The sequence below is a fragment of the Polyodon spathula genome, chromosome 7, assembly GCF_017654505.1.
Source record: "Polyodon spathula isolate WHYD16114869_AA chromosome 7, ASM1765450v1, whole genome shotgun sequence".
Classification (NCBI taxonomy): domain Eukaryota; kingdom Metazoa; phylum Chordata; class Actinopteri; order Acipenseriformes; family Polyodontidae; genus Polyodon; species Polyodon spathula.
In genome coordinates, this window is record NC_054540.1 from 53,655,915 (window position 1) to 53,678,053 (window position 22,139).

Sequence of the window (22,139 nt, forward strand, 5' to 3'; positions counted from 1 at the left end):
CATTAGATTGAGTTGTCCTTCACTTTCCTTCTTCGCCACATAGTTCTTACACAACTTTGAGGTGTGTTTCGGGTCATTGTCTTGCTGAAGAATGAAGGACAGCCCAACTAGCCGTAATCCTGATGAAATGGCATGCCTCTGAAGTAAGCTATGATAGCCATGCTGGTTGAGCTTGCCATGGACTTGGTAAAGATCACCAACTCTGTCACCATCAAAGCAACCCCAGACCATGACACTGCCTCCTCCATGCTTGACAATGGGAACCACACATGCAGAACTCATGCGCTCACCCTCTCTGCGTCTTACAAATACTTGGCAGTTGGACCCAAATATTTCAAATTTTGATTCATTGGCCCATAAGACCAACTTCCACTCCTCAAACGTCCAGTTTCTGCGTTTTTTGGCCCAGGCAAGTCTCTTCCTCTTATTCTGCACTCTTAGCAATGGTTTCTTTGCAGCAATCCTTCCAGTTAGGCCAGCTTCACGCAATCTCCTCTGAACAGTTGATGTTGAAACATCTGTACTTCTAGTAACATTTAGCTGAGCTTGTATTTCAGGGGCAGTTAATCACCGGTTTTGCAGACTTGTGACTCGAATGAACTTGTTCTCTGATTCTGAGGTCACCCTTGGCCTGTCTGACCTTGTTCGGTACTCATGAGTGCCATTTTCTTCAAATCGCTTGATGGTCTTGGCCACAGAAGTTACAGACACTTGCAAAGTTCTTGTGATTTATCTTAAAGATTGACCTTCTTTTCTTAAAGACTGTCTTTTTTCGTTGCTTAACTGAGTGTATTTTGCCATTTTCTGCTCCCTTACATTCAGGAATGACAAACTTGTGCCTATGCTACCTATATTTACAGTAATCATGGACCATCATCTGTTAACAATAAATGGTGACAAAAGATTAATTAGGTAACATGCTAGTTAACTCAGAGAACATCTAACAAAGACACTTTTATACTTTTATATGTTCTAACACGTGTTATACACATTTCAGACTTTTAACTGACTTGGGCTTCAGACTGAAATCCCCTTGCTTTGGGTGACCATTTCATTGAAACTGACAAGATTTACATTTTCATTAAAAAATTTAATTTTTTAATGCAATTCACTTATGATTATCAGCTTTTATAAGTAAACGTATCATATAATGAAATATTAAGGGTTTATAAACAAGTTTATACAGTTAAAAGATTAGATTGTCATGAAAAACTTGGTTTCAAGCAGGTGTGCTCAAACTTTTGACTGGTACTGTGTATATATATATATATATATATATATATATATATATATATATATATATATATATATATATATATATATATAAATCTCTTGGGATTCAAAGAAACAAAGCACCCCATGAACTGACCTATCAATGAAAGGAGAGAAACACTGTTCTGTACAGCAGCATGTGTGTTATTTCTTTCAGACATTATTTCTGCATTGCTTTTATTTATACGATATATTTTTGTCATTTATCAGTTTTGTTTTATGATTAGTTATGAATATGGTCACCTTTGCCACCACTTATATATTTCAGAATTTGTCCGAGCATCACCATTAGCACACATTAATTATTGCTTTTATACCAATTTGTGTAGAGTACAATTTCTGCACGAACATATAAAGAACCTTCTACATTCAACGTCCCATCATGTGTTTGTGCAGTGCTCCAGGTATGCGTGCTAAAGGTTGCACTGTAAATGCCAGCTTTAAGAGGTATCTACTTCATGAGCCTACCGTGGTTAAAGCTGGTAATAGATTTTTTGTTGACAATAACCTTGAACTGTTATTTTCAACAATGATTGACTTATTTTCAGCATTTTACCTTCCAATGTTAGCGTTGACAATCAGCAACACCATGAGCTTTTACAAGTTACTGTTCACAAGTACCAGTTATTTAAGGTAATTACTGAATTATTGTCTCTCACAGGAACATTTCATAAAAAGGCTATATCCATATACATATATAGATGTAGATGTAGCTAAAGGAGGATTGAGTGCCCAAATTGCTCCAGTAATGAATGTGAACCACTTTAAAAAGTACAACCCATTTAGAATGCTATACATCAATACAGTGTGTCCATATTCATCAATGTGTCTATCCACAGTGGCACCAAACTACTACTAATACTGAAAAAAAAAAATATATATATATATATATATATATATATATATATATATATAATATATATATATATATAAACATGTTTATAGATATATATATATAGATATATATTATAATATATATATATATATTTTGTAAAACCATTTTTGGACAACAACCTCCCCAGAGTGGAAGTCACCTTGGATAAAGGCATCTGATAAATAATAATAATAATAATAATAATAATAATAATAATAATAATAATAATAATAATAATAATAATAAACAAGCAGTTCTAAGCACCACAAGAAACAAACCAACATTGAATGTACCTACTTAAATGAACCCTCAGATTACATCACTGTCCAAACAAGCGATAATGCAGTTCTGAAAAGGAACGCACTGACAATGATATACGGCAAAGAGAATCTATGTATCAGCAATCTTCTTTATCCACACTCTGACAACGCTGATATGGAAATATAGGTGTAGACTCTAACTCCAACTTATTTAACTTAGCCATAGACAGATGTAACCTGACTGAGCATGTCACCACTTTTCAAGAATTATGTTCCCATATTCAAGGATGGACACTATGGAAACGCAGCTCATTTGCTTTACTACGTCTCAGTGCACACAATTATCATTTTTTTCTGCTGTGGGGATGAATTTCACCAAACTTACTGTATATATGGCACAGCAGGGCTAGAGAAAGGGGCAGTGGGGAACTGAATTCTTTCACATACAGGTGACATGCCGATCAAAGAACCTTAGCATTCTCACTACTCAGTGCTTTTATTTTTTAGCATGTCTTTGTTGATATTAAACTTGCATGCATTTATTTGAAACATTTATGAGGCGGTACTCTTGCTGGTGTGCATATTTTTTTAACACAATGGGCCCTTTTGATGAAGCTTTATATACAGTGACTCTCAAAAATATTCACCCCCCTTGGACTTTTCCACATTTCATTGTGTTACAAAATGGAATAAAAATGGATTTTGCCACTGATCAACACAAAAAATGTCCATAATGTCAAAGTGAAAAGGAAAATCTAACACAATAAAATGTGCAAAAGTCCAAGGGGGGGGTTGAGAGACACTGTGTGTGTGTGTCTATATATATATATATATATATATACATATATATGAACAAAATACATACTGATACTGCTGAGAGCAGTTTTAGTCACAAAAGCAGACTTTAAATAAAAGTCATACAAAGTAAGTAATTAAGCTATGTGAATCGGTCACACTTTTAGTTAAACATAATTAAATCACTTTGTTTCTCATGGTATTAACTTTGCAAACATGCTATTCATTTGGACTCAATGAACCATCTTTGATGCAAAAACTATGCACTGTAGCTTAGCTTTACAAGAAGTTAAGTGCTACCCCTAACGTTGAGGCAATACAAGTGGCTGTTCCACAGCTTAAGAAAATGTTTTTATTTTTCTGCCTACTGAAGTATAAGCAACACTAGAAGCATATACAGTAACTGCAAATCTATGTATTGCCTTTTGTCACTATACTGGGCTGCGAGAGAAGATGATATTGTAAGTTATACAAGTTATTAATATTTATACTGGCATGTTCAACTAGCTATTTATTAACAACACACAAAATAATTTCCAGCTCTCAAATTGAGCACCCAGGCTGCACCTGGGCTTCTAAAGAATTAGCAAGCTTGGTTACCACAAAAAAGGGACTGAGGACCTGGGGGGAAATGGGGGGCAGAACTGAAAAGAGGCATGCTCCATTCATGGTGGAGATGAGGCCCTTTCTCTGAAACGACAAGTTAGTTTTGATTACATTTGTATTTCTCCAGCTCAGGCCCCGGCAGGCTTCTTTGTGTGGATGCCTGGATTGATGACAGGGAGCACTGCAGAGCAAGCAGCTGTAATTAAGAGGTCACGTGCAGGACTTTTATATACTCTCCTCGCCATCTATCCCCTTCTCTTTCACCTCCCCTCCCCTCTCAAACTCCTTCCACCCATTCCTCCTTTCGTACTTTGGTTTTTCTATTGTTTTATTCCAGTATGGGCCCCTCCCTCCTTTCTTTTTTCTCTCTTCACTGTTTTTTTTATCTCCTCTCATCATATCTTCCGTTTCATTCCATCGCACTTCTATTTCTTGATACGCTTCATTTTTCTTCCTCCACAAAATGAAAATATAACATTTCTTCCATTTTCTCTCATCTTTCTTTTTTCCTAACCCCTCTGTATCTTATACTTTCTTCTAATTTCTCAATCTATTTAATAAGGCACAAGCTTTATTACTGTCCCAATTGTCTCCCCAGTATGAGCTCAATGATCTCCAGTTAATCAAACCCATTGGGTTGCCTTTTGGGATCTGCCATTGTCCTGCTCAACCATCCAGCCAACCCATTCAGCACTCAAAGGGGGGCACTTTTGTTTGCTCACAAAGGTACTTTCATAGAACAAGCCCGTTAAAAATCTGATTATTTCCACTGCGATCATCCTTTATCCACCTGCCAGTGAAGTATGTACCAGGCATTGTCTCTCTATGAAAACCTTTTTCTTATCTGACGCGGACTGGATGCTTATTGCTGTATTTACTGCCGAGTTCCTAAGCAAAGAAGCATGTTTTTTTTTTTTTTTAAGAAATCTGGGCCACATGCCCCTGAGGAACACAAAGTGCTATAATTCATTCCCACCTTTTCTCTCTCGCAGGCATCTCAGAGCCCCTGTTATGCCCAGAAGTGATTCGTTCAGACCAGACCATGAAATCAATTATCACAGTGGACTGCTTCCCAAATCTGAATGGAGATGACTGACAACAGGGGAGAGAGGGTACTTGGGAGGGAGAAATGGAGCGGCAAGAGAGAGTGCCTTTAACCTCTCTCTTGCTGACTCTTCAGACTTCTCTGCTCTGTTGCTGTCCTGGGTTTCATCTCTTCAACTATGGAGGTTATGCATTTTAAGATGTAAACAAGACTGGTGACCCAGTATGAGGCTGTATTAATAACCTTCCGACTAATTCACAGCGCCTTTCTCTGGAGCCATATCCAGTCTTTTGGGGAATCTGTGGGGTGGGATTGGAATTGAGCGCCTATATTCCCACAAGGCCTCTGCTGTTGAGGCAGCTAAGACACACTAGAGACCAAGCAGGGAGCACCTGAACATGATGCACAGCTGTGAGACCGTGCTAAACATCTATCCAATTCATGTACTAGAAGTTCAATAAGTTATTGACTAACCCCAGGGCCCAGAGGTCACAGATTTAATCCTTCTTTGCAATAACCAACTACTCCAATTCTCAACAGAGCTGTATTTTGTGTCTGGGGGCAATACAGTGCTGTTTTGAAGTAATACTGCTTTCACACCCTGATACGATTGCCTTTACAAACAAAAACACTGAAAGGCTCATTTGTTTTTGCTTTTTACATCACATTGGAGAAATATGTAATTATCTTTGTATTATTATAAATTCTAATACTTATCTATCTTTAATCCTGCAACCTGTGTCGGACCCCTTCTCAAGGCTCATCTGTTATTTTCCCGGCGTGCTATACTGACTCACACTGAGGAAAACATGCTGCAAAACCAGGGTAACTACTGATAATTATGCTGGAAATGCTCAATCAGGCAGCAAATGAACTGAGACAAGCTTAGCAACACATTAAGCAGGGGTTTTAAAGTTGCATTGCAAATAATTTTCAGATCCTTTCAACCCTGTCCCCAGTTGGGATGTAACACAGTGGAATGATAGTAAACTCACTCAGCAGTGTGTCCTGGAGGGCTGCTATGGAATTTCTATTAAGTACAGTAACTAAATGGTGCAGCCCAGTTTTGCTTTCCAGACAGAAACAGCCAATTGGATTTGTACAAGATACATGAAAAGGTGACACAGTATTTGGACACTACTGCTCCCTGTAAAGTAAATGTTGCACACACCACATTTTGATAAATGGAAATTTCCATAAATAAATAAAAACAAACTAAAATAATAAACAAATAAATAAATGAAAGATGACACTAAAACGGGCATCCATCAGTACTGGCGACGGAAACATGCCAGCCTGAATAAAGCTTGAGCTGAAGAGGAGTGCCTGAACTGGAAATTCCTGCTGATTGCACACTCACAATTCCCTTTAGAGCTGCCATGTACAGGATTCAAGGAGATTTTATAGAAATGGCACTGCAGGCATCCCTGACTGACAACATTTATGTTAGTTTTATTATATCTTTTAATGGATGTTGTGCTCTTGAAAGACGCCACGTTGATAGCACTGAAACTTGCTCCCAGCTGTAGTCTCTCAGTCCTATTTTAAAAACATTAGAACTCAAAAGAAGATCACGGTGCATCCCAGTTGCACAGTTCTAACCACTTGGCCACACAGAACCTTGTTGCGTAATCTTTAAGTGCCCTGCCATCCATTATCCAGCTCTAACCACAAGGCCACATTTCCTTCCAGAGCGAAGCTACAAGGTCATACTGCCTCCCAGTGCTTGGCCCCAAGTCACACTACCTTCCAGTCTTTCCAGCTCAAACACAATAACAGTTCCTCTAATCCAGACAGATTGGGATCCTTGTTTAATTAAATCAAGAGCCCAGAAGTGGGACTATTTTCTGCATGTTCTTCTGCCAGGAAACGTCAGTAATCTTGATCACCACCTCCTCCCGCACCTCGACCGATGTCCTGACTGATGGATCTTTCCCACCTGACCTAAGGAACTGTCCGGGCTAAGTCCAATGGTGCTTCCCCAGGTAAGTGCTGAATTGAAGGCAGCCAGCACCTTGTTCAGTTGCCGAAGCTCAGTTCCCTGTTCAATTCCCTGTTCAGTTGCCGAGGCTCAGCAGGGTCACTGTCTGATTGATTCCCCCACCATCAGTTTGCTGCTGAGGGTTTTTTTTCTTCATTTTTTTTAAGCAGATTCCAATGAGATGGCGACTCTCAGTTCATCCCCCCTCCCACCGATATCAATATATTTCATACTTCAAATATATTTAAGAAGCCTTAATCTCAGGGTTGTTTTAGAGTCTTTTCACATGCAAGGGACTCGACAGCACCTGAAACTGAATCCATCCTCAGGACAGCAGGCACTGCACTCCACACCAGAGTGGCTAATATATGCATATAACATAACACATGTTGTACACTGCAAAACACACAAAAAAAAGGTTTGGACTCTGATACCTAACACTACAGTTACAGTAGTTAGTAGTAGCCTGGATCTTGAAATAAATTAACACCAACTGTTTCTGTTAGAACATTATCGTATCCTAAACAACACCAACAACTTGGGCTTCAACTATGCAGTTACACTATGCATTTTACAGAAAAGCATGACACCCTTCTCCGGCTTAGTGTTTATTCTCTTTCAACAGCGCAGCCAGCTTCCAGAAACACAAAGATGTTATCACTGCATCTGCTCTCTGTCTTTATGCAAACTGAAACTCTGGGAAGCACAATCAAGATGTGAATACCCCCATCCCCCACTAATCCCCCACCCCAATACAATGGACTTGGATATCCACTAGGGGTGCTACAGAGCAACATGCCTGTACTGTAAATTTGAAGACCATTTTTATGAACTCTAATCTTCTGCTTGTTTTGCAAAAAATATTAGTAACGTAATTATGCTGTATTTATTAAAGATGTACCAATTTGTCCAGAGCTACAAAGCAGTCACTTATGTATACTCCTTTCTTTGATAGACATGTTTGTATTGTACAATGCTATTATCGTACATATTTATTCAGGACTGTTAATCTCACAACTTTCACAAAGACTGAATTAATTTGTGCTGTACACATTTCTGTCATGTACATGTATAATGTAGTATTATGATTATATAAACTGCTTTATAAGTAGTCTTAAAAGAGTTAAGTTCAAAGGAAACACTTAAGTTTAGATAGGTGTTATAAACAACCTATAAACAGTATTAATTATGCTATTAATGACAGAATATGATTAGAAATAATAAGACTATTCTACACTTTTGCCATTTTTTAATTTTTTTATTACTGATTCAAATGCGATGCAGATTCCTTTGAGATCTAGGAGTCCTTCAAATTCATTCTAATGTTTAAATCATACATTGCGAAAATGGGTACGAAAAAATAAATACAAAAATCCAAATGGATTAAATAAGCAGTGGGGGGAATAGGGGGTAATATAAGTTTTTCCAAATAAGGATTCTTTAAGATTACTTGTGGGTGTATGAAGAGCATAACCAGATTAGAAGGTTTAGCTGGGGTCTGTCTATTACTCCAATTTCATCAGAACTAAAGGCAGTACCTTTTCAAAGTTCACTCTTAAATGCCTAGCTTTATTCACCTATATCTGTTGTTTAAGGCAGTTGACCAATTAGCTGGCGTTTTTTATTTTTTATTTTTTTAAGGAGCTGGCGGTAAAGCATAATAGTACTGCCTGGCAATGAGAATGCTTCTATATTGAGTCTTGCAGTAAAATAATACAATCCCCTTTGTCACTGGTAGAGAGAATGAAATAGCCCTGGTGCCAATCCACAATATTTGAGGGCAAGAACACTTTTCCAGGGATGATTTAAACTCTTAAATTAAAGCGATACTTGACATCTGCAACATTGCTTTAACTGTAATACCCCATTACGTGGGTCCTCTATCATTATCTTTTGTTGAAGTCAGGTTGAGAAGGGTACATGTGTTGTGCAGGCTTTTGTGCACAATGCTTGAAAGAGCATCTACAGTACCTGCAATGCAAATCTTTTCTTTTTCTATTGCTAAAGCATGTTAGAAGAACAGTTATGGCACTGTGTTTTGGCTCAACTGAACATTTGATAGAATCTAGGTGGTAAATAGGAGTTTTCTTGTGATGTAAAAATACAGTATGTCTCACTCAGAGTGGGCACAAAATAAAAATGGAACAGGAACCAATCCTGTATATAAATGTACACATGACTTGAGTTAATTTAGTGTTTCAGCCTATAATAATAATGATTTAAAAGCCACAAAGGGCCTTACAAATAATAAAAGCACAGCACCTTCATGCTCCATGCTGGGAGTAAATGGATTACATCTTGGTTTTGTCCTAAGTAGGCTTTTAACCTCTGACCTTTTTAACCAGACTAATGTCAATAATGGCAAGTCAAAACCTGTCCCTGTCTAAGATTTTGGTGCAGAACTGAAGAACAAGTCTACAGAACAGTCTAAAAGACAAGGAAACTTGTCAACATCAATTTAAGAGTTATTTTAAATCAGGGAATTCAATTATTTCCCCATGCAGATTTTTAAGAGGCTGCTCCAGTCTCCCATGTAGCTATTGAGTCACTTCCTTTCATCTGAACATAAATGAAAATTAATAAAGAGAAAACAATACAATTAAGGAATACATAACACAGGAATGGCTTCGCTGCAGAAAAACAAAACAAAAAAAATCTCTTTACATGTGCCACCATACACCAGGTTTCTGGAGCAGTGGATTATTTTACAGATGGCACTGGGGTTTAGTTTAGTTTGTGACATCCATTGCACTGTTGCAAAATTAAATAGGTCCCTATTGTGGGATTTTAAATGAAGGTGACCTATTGAAGCAACACATGTAGTCTTGAAAGGTTTGTAAACTCAGTTGTAATCATTTTCCTATACAAGATAAGCGGTATTAAATGGGCATGTTTCTGTGTCCTTGGTACACCACGGGACTGACATACCCAGTTTACCACCAGGTACCTGTACCCTTTTAATAACTGTAATCTATTTTTCCAACCCTGGCTATAATGTTTCTATGACTTCATTCTAGCTGCAGGAGGGGTGTAATCCGCTCGCCCTCTCCCCAGGCCATTAGCGTAGCTCCAATATCATGTTGAAATGTGTTATTATAAGATGCCAGCAATCAGACCCATGCTAAATCTGCTGTAAAACGGTTGCATTTATCGGTTTTCATCCCATGGCTGCCTATATCCAGCAGGCCATCAAAGAAAGACCGGCAGACTGAGGTGAGGCTTACTACACTACAAGCAATCAAGCAGTCACTGTTAAGGGTTTGATATAATTCCAGGACATCTCATCCTGTGCCTAGATCTTGTTCGAAAATTATATAACACTAACAGCAATAACACTTGTTTTATGTTCAATAGTAGTTCATTGGTGCAATCTGTTTTTGTGAATTATATAATTCTGCAAATGTGCACCTGCTGCACTGCTTGTAACACTATCATTTTTACATTGGATACCTGTAAAATAAATATATAATAAGACAAATCACCAATATTCACTGTATACATTCTGTTAGATGTTATTTTTTTTAAATGAATTGCATAAACCTGCATTATTAAAATGATAGCAGTCTCTCTCCTAAAACGCAAGGATGTTCTGTACTGTAAGCTAGCAAAGTGTTACGCCTGTTACATATAAATAAGGCAGGAATCAAAAACAGGTCTGAATAAAAAATTGTAATTATAATGCAACAAACTACTGCCACTGACATTAAAAGGGAACTCAGCCACAGTTTATAATCCATGCTGCAAACTTGGAACGTCTGCCTTCACTGAGGCTCTAACCTGGGTTGCCCCCCAGCTAGGAAAGTGCATTATCACACGGCCCAGGCAGCCTGCATTTCTCATTTCCAGCCAGCTTTGAGCTCCTGATACTTTCTGATTATATGCGTTCATGAAGGCAAATGGAAAACTAAAATATTAATTTCGCTTTGCACTGGCTGACAGATCGTAGATAGCAGTGGACACTCCAATGCAAACGGCTCCCAAATACTATTTGTCACTGGTAATGTACACCCTGCACTATAATAAAAATTGAAAAATTGCTGTGGAAATAACATTAAATGTCACAATCAGCTTTCATTTTCCACCAACCGAACTACACTCCATCCGGAATCGCTTTTTTTATTGTCATCAGCATTATTATTATTTTATTTATTTTCCAACAGGCGATAAATTAGCCTTAACGTGTCCTTTCCATCTTTAGAAACCAAATATGATAGCCCTGGATATTTTATCGAAATATTATGAGTCCAATTTTTCAGCTGGCATAAAGATGTTCTCTTGATTTGAAAACCGTTTCCTTCTTTTTAGCTGCAGGAGTTATTGCTCTATTAGGGGTATCACATGCCCAGGCTAAAGCTTAAGCCTCCTATGAAAAGCCATCGGGACCACAAAAAGGAGGAGAAACCCATAAACTGTCAGTCTGTAGCCATTAAAAAAAAAAATAAAATCTACTTACTGATTTTTAATTAGACACACATACACTTCCTTTATACTATAAAGGCTAGGTTTCACAGCTGTATGTAGATCAAACCCAGTGCAACACAGGGAGACATGAGTCAATTTCTGTAAACTGTGTGATGTTATAAGATGGATATGAGGCCATCTTGTACAGTTTGGGTAAGAGGACAGCAAAAAAATACAAGTAGTTTTGGCTTCTTGAACTGTGCCAAATGATTTCTGCTACACAAAAATTAAGGTTGTATTTACAAACTATAAACAAATGTTGTATTCCGTGTGTTGTAGCCATGGGATGACATCATGTTACATTCTGTGTGTTGTAAACACAGGGTGGCATCCATATACAGGTTAAGATGTAGTGGAATTTAGACAGACCCTTAATGGTGATTGGTTGATTTCTCAATCACGATTTATAATACTGCAAAATGCTGTTGCAGTAATGTCCCTTGCGAAGGACTAAACTGCACTGAACCATTATTTTCTCGCAGGTGATAACAGTAAACTGAGCAACGACATTCTCAGGAAGGTTTTTTTGTTGTTGGTCCACAAATAAATTTCCCCAAAAAATGACCAAATTACAACATAGCCCTTGGTGATCTTAGGGAATGGATGAACTAAAATTGGTCAATCTTTGATAGTGTTAAGAAACAATGACTCTTTCTGCATTTTACACAGTCTGTAATTCTAACAAAATTGCAGCCACTTGCCTCAACTTAAAATTTTATGATGCTGGCCTACACATGTCCGCACAGTTTAACAGATGATAGTCCTTTGCACTGGTGGACATGCTACACTGACTGACTTTTATCGAGATGCAATTTATTAAATCTGTATGAGCTGGGTTACACTCCGCTAATTTTATTACGTGACCTGGGAATAAAACAGAGGTTCAGTTTGACAGCATTAGTAGGGTAGTTCAATGGTAGATCAAGATCCAGTGCATCTACTAACATTGTTTTTTTTTCTGTATTTATCATATTCAATTTCAGTTTATTACCCCTGGGGTCTTCAATAATGGTAATCTGGGCTGATTCTGAGCTGATTCCCCTAATAGCTGTTGTTTTTCTTTCACAAACAGGTCATGTGTCTCAGACAATACCATCTCCACAGTCCATTAACAGTAACAAATGATGGATGTCCAACACTGTCCAATGAATACCAACCTTAAGAGCCTCTGAGGTCTACCAGCACACAGCATATCACAGTGGCTAGACCTCACTGTAAAGCATATGGGGACAACACTACCAACACCCTGACACGATTTGTTCAAGCACTGTGCTGTTGGGGTTTAGAGATCAAACAGTACACTACATGTATCAACACTACAGCTTAGTGTGTGTGTGTGTGTGTGTGTGTGTGTGTGTGTGTGTGTGTGTGTGTGTGTGTCTGCATTCTTATGTGTGGGAGGGTGGGGAGATATGTGGGGCGATGTCTGGTTTGCAATGAACTGATATTAAGATCATCTGATCATTGAGATTTATTAATTCCCTACTACCTGCAAGTACTTTCTAAATCTGATGGATGGATCTAAAGTACTGAACAAAGGGAACTTGGGATTTTTAAAAAAAAAAATTATTAGGTAAAGACCTCTCATTAGCATTAAGATTCCTCTGTATTTAGACTTACACTCCACTACACTATTACTCTTCCGCTACCAGTCGAGTTCATACAGTAATTTTAGTCAATTTACAATTAACATTCCGGATAACATAATAAAGGTCTACATCATGACATTATGAAAAATCTCTTTTGGTCATTAAAAAAGTAAAACCTCTAACTACTAATGTCAGAGGATGCATTATGCAGACCGAGACAGGAGGTCTAACAAGGGGTCTTACCTTGATTTAATTCTGCTGGTTTATTAATTTACTTATTTCCTGTGATCGCTAGAAGCCATAATATACAGTGCAATGAAGTCTGTGAATGATCAAGTGTATTCAGGGTGATGGGTTTAAGATCAGCCTCTGTTTAGATCATTAATGTTACCTGGATATATATTGATAAGTATTATCCAGCTTCAGTAGTTATTTGCACAATAATAATAATAATAATAATATAAATAATAATAATAATAATAATAATAATAATAATAATAATAATAATGTGTGTGTTTTTTTTTCATGTGATGGTTGTGTGAATACCTTAAAAAAAAAAAAAAAAAAAAAAAAATTTAAAAACCCATAAAAAACATGTAACGTCCCCCAGAGAGGACATTTACAGTACAACGCATAACACTGCACTACCTGTCTGTGCATTGTATCACTGTACATGTATGTCTAATATATTTGTCAAACTCTGTGAGGCCAGCCTCGTCTCAAAATAGTTTGTATTGATGAGTGAATAAATGAACAAAACAAGCAGACAGCTTCCTTGTGCGAGAAAGTGATTTTCTAAACACCAAACAAACGAGCCCTACCTCCTGCCTGCCTAACATTCATCTCCAGGGAACAGACAAGGGTAAGTAAGACACAAATGTCACATTATGGAAAGACAACCTGTGACATGATGACTAAAAAAGCTCAATCTTTGTGTCCCCGGTCAATGCTCCCTCTATCTCTCAGTCATCAGCTGCTTGCATTCATCCTTTCGTTCTTTAAAATGTTTATGACTGAAAATAGATCATTTAGACTTCATTAAACTTACAGAAGCCCACTTTTTTTTCACTGCCACATTGAATCAAATACAAGATTTGTGGAGATGAGATACTTTGCTTGAAATGCCACCTGTCTTGCATGTATTATTTTGAGGTGACTTCGGTTTCAATAGATGTCTTTTGAGAAACCATCAATTCAGCCGTCCCCAGGCACTCAGTGTCAAAAACGATATTACTTTTAAAGACAACTTTTGGTGAAGAAACTATAAAGCAAGGCATGGGGGATTGTGAATAGTATCTGCTTCAAACACAAAAAAGCGATGTTATGCGTTATTTTCTCAGTAAAATCGTTGAATCTTTATTTTGCTGCTGTGGATGACATTACCGATGTAAGTTGTTCGGTCTCTGCTGACTGAGACACTTGCTTTCCTGAGAAGACATTGAAAATGTAGGTCTGCTGCTTGCAAAGACTCCTTTTATACACCAATCTGCAATGCACTTTATAGACACTTCACTAAACAAACTTAACAAAAGCTAGGCTTACGCCTAGGTAATCACAATGAGTTATGGTGTGATACAGAACCACCTCGCGACTCACTACACCTTGCTCTACCCCGAGGACTCCTGATAATTAATTCAATTTTTTAGCTGGGTAGCGCTAGCACAGAGCGGCCATGCTGCTTTAAGGCCTATCTGCATGCTGAGAAAGCTGTTTGTAGTGCCTGTTCCATATTCCATCACAAAGGCATGTTGTGCTTGAACATTTCATTTAGTTTAATTCGTCTTTAATTATGAAAAATGATAAAGTAACAAGGCTGGGTAGAAAAAAAAGGAGATTAGATTTAGGCTCAACAGTTTTGAACTGCCACCTATTGTTTATGGTGCTATTTACCCTAAAGCAATTATTGCTACCCGCGCAATGTGCCTGATGGATTGGGAGCCCCACTCATATTTATCGGTGCATGCATTTGGGAAGGTGTGAGCAAGGTAAAGTTGGACTTTATAACCTTTGTTATTTAGGATCTGGTGTGAAATGGTGCCAAACGGCTGGAGTACCTCAGGCACACCACACTATCTACAGCAAATATTAACTAGAGTTAGAGATTTCAGTCACAAACCAATCATATCAGCCACATTGCTTTTTGATTCCCTGCTTCCATCTATTACTAGTGTAATTAGTGTAATGCTGTTGCGATTCTACCAAGCCATTACAATCTTTTTTTTTTTTTTTTTTGTATTTTGTACTTATTTACTCATTTTATCCTGGATAAACATATACAACTGTAATTGAATTGTGACCTTTCCATGAACCTTGTCGTTTATCACAAACTCTTAAGGTTTATTATACACAATAACAGGCTGAATACTTCATTGACTTTTTGCACCAGTCAGCAGTCTGGCTCCCTTCAGACGTATGCAGACAACTGCATTGGCTTACAGCGATTTTAAATGTACAAAAAGTGGAAGCACCCAAATGTTTGCATAGAGTTTTTAAAATTAATTTATCAGTATGGGTCAAAGTTTGCAAAACTACCCTTTTTTCAATGTCTGGTAGTAGGCATTAGATTGCAGTACCTTAATTTTAAAATAATGATTTTTTAAAAAATCACTGGATTTAATACAAAATGCTCCAGGATGAACAAGATTTTTATTTTTTTTATTTTTTTGCACTCTGCAATATTAAAACATACTATTTCTTCATTATTGCACCGAAATGAAAGAATACTGTATGAATCTGTACTGTGATTTTGCCGAGATTGGCTGTATGTCTATTAACCAATCATGAGTCAGTGCTCCTGCTTCACCTAAGGACTTGCTGATGAATTCCATTTCCTGGCTGGGAAGCGCTAATACATAGCAGCCGAGCTGCTCTATGGCCTATCTGCATGCTGGGAATGCCATTCACACTGCCTGCTCCATATTCCCACATACATTATTTATAAGTGCAGGGCTTAAATTTCTCTGCTACTTAAATCAGTGTTGATCAACCTCATTTGTGTGTATGCGGATGTTGTCAGCATCTTTTTTTCTTTTCATACGTGACCCTGTAAAGCATCTCTGTGATTAATATCACTTACTGTTGTAATACAAACATTTTCAGTATTTTCACAGTTATAAGTTATAGAAGTTCATGTAAAGGAAAGGATTTGCAGATACTGTGTATTCTAGAGGTTAGTACTATTGACGCATGCAACAAATGCGTAGCTACGTTGGCAATAAAATAAGCCCAGTTGTCAGTTACATACAGTAATGCATCAAGGAAGTATATTAGCACATATTTCAGTAAATGAAAACAAGTTGCTGTTTAAAAAAATACACATAGGCAAATATGGTGAACACACTGGTATCCATTCACAGATGTGTTCACATACACGCTTTCTACACTCACACAGGTTTACACACACACACACACACACACAATCAATCCTCAGAGACAAAGCCTGAACAGGTTAGATATAATATTCTGTCACTGTTCTTCCAAAGTAGGGCAAGTCAGAAAAGACCACTATCCATTAAAAGGAAGTATTTTTTGGTCTCCCTGTGTAGTGTTTGACATTTTCAAGCTGAATGCCAAGCTGGGATCTCTGTACACAAATTAGCTGAGCCACAAGGCCCCCTTGACAGTACAATTAAATAAAACACTTGAAGCAGCAGCAGCACCATGCTCTCTCATCGTGTGCCTGCTCCAGGACTGAAAGGGTAAGGAGCAGCTGATTTGCAGTCTAAGAGGGCTGGGCAACACCAAGGAAATGAGGCTGAGCACAGGGACATTTTATATTAACATGTCTCCAAAGTAAACGTTGGGGAAATTGAAGTCAGATTTGAAACCTAGAATTACCATGCACTGTTTAGTTGCAGATTTGCACTCTTCATTTCTTTAACAGCCCTTAAAATAAACAGATATTCCCAAGTTAGAATGCTGCATTAATCATTTTGCCGTCTCAACTATAGATCAGATATAAACACATTTCACTGGGGAGCTCGGTTTACATGTAAACCTTGATTGGTTTAAAAGTCAGAATTTGCATTTCAAATTGTGTTCCAAAGTTGGATACAGGTATACAGATGAATCCAAGAGTTAATAAAACACTGCATGGAACTGCAATTAGAATGGTAACGACTCAGTAATGGTATTCTTTGGTGCTGACACCAGCCTTGGGATTATGTTGGGCCCGCTACACGCTCTACAGTGAATCAACTAGGATTATTATCTAGAGGGAAGTGGAGATTAACGAGCAACATTTATTTCTTTACCGTTATTAGCAAATGGCCATTGCGATGTCGGGCTGGGTGGATTTTGCTCACCTGCAACATTGATGAAGCAAACAGAGGAAAACACACAACAGATTAAGCGTTTCAACAATAGCACACAGATTTATTTCCACCACATCATTTTCGAGCCATATATCTCCCTGTAGAATCAGGGCTTAATAGGGCTCTTCTCATTGTTTCCAATAACATTTCAATAAACAGATAATGGCACACACATTAATGGTCACTGAGACTGTTTCTGGATTAAGAAGGTATGACACAGTCACTAATAGTTGTGTTTATTGTGTGTTTATAAGGAATATATTATGCTAGTTCTTACAGGATCGTTTCCAGGTGGTTTCCATTTACTCAGATTGATCAGCATCCCAAAGCAAGAAGACTACATGGCTCATGCAAAGTATCAGTCTTGGATAATGTAGTATTCATTAGCAACATTGATGGTTTCCTTAGTTCGACAGCTCATTGCTTGATGTGAAGTATAGTACACAGTATGGATGTGGATAGACCTCAGATGATTAACAGGGGATCCCTGTGGTCACATCCTAACCACCCAGCATGATTCCCTTGAGAAAACAGCCACTGTGCTGTAGTTTCTTCGGTCACCTTATCGAGGAACATTGTCGTCCTGCCCTGGATTCACTCACCATTTCGAGGAGTTCGTTTTCTCCGGTCGCGGAAGGCAGCCCCTGACTGCAGCGCCTCCATCAGATTGTCCATCACACCAGTCTCGTTTCCTTCTGCAGGGAGGAAAAACAAAGAGGGGAAAGGATTGTTAGAAAACAAATGAAAAACGCTGTAGCTTGCAGTATGAACATACTCACACACACACACACACACACACTACAATGCATAAGGTTTCATTTTGTTTCTACTGAATGCAAAAACTGAAATCCCACAGCCTAGCTAATTAAATATCTGGGTTGCCTTGAAAGTGGAAAAATATATGTAAAAAATATTTTGCAAAAGTTATTGACAGGTGGAGCTAGGGATTTAACTATTGTATCAGACAGGCCCTGTCAGAGGAAGTTACACACAAGACATCATCTGTCTCTATTTTAACTAAGCAACTGTCAGTTTCATGTCACATTCCTTAAAGGAACAGGGTGCATACTTCAGGAGATAACTCTAGCAATTCTTTCCTACCTGGTGGCTGAGCTTGGAAACTTCATGTACATTGAAATAACTCTATTATGACCAGCAAAGGAGGGACACTGGATTTAGAAAAACACGTTTCAACATCTGTCTATTGTTATTATTTAGTTTATTGTTAGTCCTGCATATTTTATGTGTTTTAATTCATAGAATGAGATCTTTAGAATGGACTACCTCTATGGGTCACTCAACAGAGGTCTTGCTTTGTGATCAAAAGTTCTAAGCACCGGTATCCATCCATATGCTTTTCCATACTAACATGAGTTGTCTCCCGAGCTTTGTGTGAACATATTTAGTAGCAATGAAGTCATTCACACAGGCTGGGTCTACATTACAAATGGTGTTAGATTGCCATTCTCATTCTCATTATTAAGATAAAACTATTAAGTTTTACATATCATATAATAATAAAAAATAAAAAACACAGGTCATTCCTTTAATATGCAGTTAAAGGAAAAAACAATTTGTAGTTAACATGTTATACACTTTATAGAGAGGGGACATTGTGCTCAAGGAGAACGGATATGCTGATAGCCAATGACAGATCTCCTTTCTCTGGCTTGTGGCAGAGGTGCTAAGGGCTCCTTACTAAGACGTAGTGTGCTTCCTGTCAATACGTGGCCACTCTGTCATTGTTCTGTCAATGGCATTCAGGCTTGAAAACAGGCAATCAGGCTCTTGATCCCCCAAACTTCTCAACTGCACCAGAAAACTAAGAGCACCCCAATTCAAATATTGTTTGACACATGACATATAACGTGTGGTCCAGGAGCAGCACCATGTTACAAATCACCATAAAAAAAACTCTTAGAATGGTAAGTTAATATTAAAAATGTGGAAAGAAGTGGAAATCTTCCTAAAATGATATTGTACAATAACACCAGTATGGAGGGTCCTCATAATCAAGTATTGTAAATATTTGTATAAAATCAATAGTGGTTTCTACAGAAATCACTTGACGTGTTCGTGGATATGGAGCTGAGAATTGCCCATTACCACACTCATTTATTTTAAGATCAACGAAGATGATCACAGCATGAATGAGGACTTTAAAAATACACATTCCATACCTTCAAAGATATAATAGCCCCAACGTGGACGGTAGGGTTACATCTATATGTCCCTGTTAATATTTATGTACATACAAAATTCTTCTAGTCAAAATCGAGGGTATGGGTAGCACAAGGGAAGATTTATATTAAGCATGTTTGCCAGTTTCTAAAGAAGCCTTCTATTTATAAACAGCGAGGAACTACTGTGTACAGTACATGCTATTTTGTCTTTTTTTTATCATTTAAAATCTTTTTTTTTTAAGACTTCACTCACTCACTCAATAGGTACTGGAAACTTTTAGACAGCTTTGTCAATTTATTATTTTTTTTATTTTTTATAGCGACCTAGACATCACAAGGGTGCAGCTGACACTTTGATCAATTTGTCCTACTTCCTGCTTAACTGTAACACAATTCATCATCTATAATGACCAAGCCTCAGTATCTAGGTAAGTTCAACGTGAGGATCTCAGGCACTACAGAGCTAAATTACTACAGGAGAGACATGCTTTCTGTTAAGAGTATCTCTGTTCACTAGCAATGTCTTACTAGATTGTGTGTTTCAGCACCACAACAATTAACCCTTACAACACAGTTGCAGGTCTCACTTAAACCAATGCCACTAGTGACTTAACTACCCACTGTGAAAGACTGTATGCACTTCACTTTGAACAGTGAACTACACTGAACTACGCTGCCTAAAGTAACATTAGGTAGCCCAACATTAATGCTAATCAGGGTCAGTGAAATGAGACGTAACTGGCCAAGTGGCTTCTGAACCACCCAGTAAAAGATATACAGTAACCTAATGCAATTATGAGTTCAAATAGATTACAAGTGTGAGGATACATTGCTATTCCTGACAAACATACAGTACTGCATTAGTGCTGTAACCAACAGTGTACTGTGTTCAATTACTGCCTGACGAGCGAACAGACCTATTCATACACAACACAATGTGCAGAATAACTTCTGCTCTCTTTTGGATAGTATTCACTCGACAAGTTATAACTTATAACATTATTCGTCAAGCTGAAGAAGCATATGTGTATACAACATTTGAAAAAAAATGTTATAGTTTTTTTTTTTTTTTTTTTTTTTTTTTTTTTTTTTTTAATCCTAACGAAATCAAATTGCTCTGCCACTTGTAAATACAGCAGAAAGACCTCTCGCTACAATTAGACCTATTTTTCGTTCAAGTATCGACCCCAGGTGAACATCCAGCTGAGTTTAAGAGTCACACGATACTAATAACAGATGAGTTATGTGGAGGCTGTTAACCACTTTTTTGTTTCTATTAAAAGGTAATCCAATTATCTTTGCTGAGAAAATGCTGGCCATTGAACAAAGCCAGCGAATCAGACAATGTTGTGATCAATACATACTTAACGTTTCAAATCATTGTAACACATTTACAAATATATTTGAAACAGAAATCAAACTATTTGAATAAAAATACTCACAACAACATTATTATCATATCAAATACATTTCAAAGATTTAAATAAAATCAATATTTATCTCAGGGATGATCTGTATTTATTAGGAATACAAGGCTGGCCTATCTGTAAAACTACATTTCATAATTAATTAGATAAGGATACATATTATCTTGGTAAAAATCAGGAAAAACAGTATGGTCAAGTCTTCAATAAGTGGTGTCTCTACGCCGGTATACATACTTCTGACGCTTACATTTTTAAAGCCACAGAGATGGGCGTATCTCTTAATCCTGGTGCATCAACATCAGAAAGGAAACTATTAAAAAAAGTGATGTAAGGAGACCACCAAGGTGAAAGGCAGTACAGGCTAGGGACTACTGCACCACCAGCATTTCCTTTTCATTTTAATTTAAATCAGTATGCAACACTGGAACGTTATTGACAAAAGCCCATTACGTATAATGTAATTTATAAAGTCATTCGCATGCAGCACGCATCAGCTTCTAATTTCCATTTAAAGGCTCCTTGGTGTCAATCACAGGGAAGTGTCTCCAGTGCCTGCGCAACTGTTTCCTGATATCCGGTTCCACCCGCAGTCTTCTCACCTGTGCTACTGGCTCTTGCCCTTGGCATAATGCCCTGGAGTTTCAACTCTCCTTGTCTTTTGTACTGTAATAAATTGGCGTGCACACAATCACATTTTTAATTAAGGAATAACAAGTACAACACAGTGCCTGATTAGTGAATTCACACCACAGATTAGTTTCACGACAAGGTAACTGGCAACAGCGGGGTGGGACTTATTATCTGGCAGACTGGAGAGGATAAGATTTCTACTGAAAACCTGGTGCTCCAATTTATCGAAAATTAATTGAGGTGCACAGCAGTATGGCTCATGCTATACCCTGCCTTCTAGACACAGAGGTTAATTACTTAAGAGGCACAAGCCATTGTTTTCAGAAACCTGGCTGCGTGAGATTAAGTCTGACATATTCACCTCTTTACTTTAATAATAAACCAGCGTAGAAAAACATCTTTTTAAATCTGGAAATAGTCCACTGATACAAGAGCCAATGTTCCATCTCTTGTGTTCAGAAACTAAAGGACATTTTATAATTGGAGAAGGTCATGAGATCTACAAAGCTTACCCCTTTGGTATGCTTTCCTTATCTGCACTAATTCCTCCCTTATCTCAGTTTCCTTCCCAGGAAATGGATACCTGCTATCATCCTGTTAAGCTAGGAGATCCCCCATCAAGGGGAATTACCAGCCTTATACTGTATATTAGAACATATTCAATTACAAATGAATTACTATTGCACTAACATGTGTGTTATAT

At 37.7% G+C, this 22,139-nt stretch overlaps 1 protein-coding gene across 1 annotated transcript in view; it reads right to left on the minus strand.

Moving 5' to 3' along the window:
• diaph2 (diaphanous-related formin 2) overlaps nt 1–22,139 on the minus strand; it is a 448,520-nt gene that overhangs the window by 20,439 nt on the left and 405,942 nt on the right. Inside the window, exons 29-30 of the mRNA XM_041253971.1 lie at nt 17,799–17,891; nt 17,137–17,187 (exon numbers count right to left, since the gene is read on the minus strand). Coding sequence (XP_041109905.1) covers nt 17,137–17,187; nt 17,799–17,891 — 144 coding nt within the window. The remainder of the gene's footprint in view (nt 1–17,136; nt 17,188–17,798; nt 17,892–22,139) is intronic.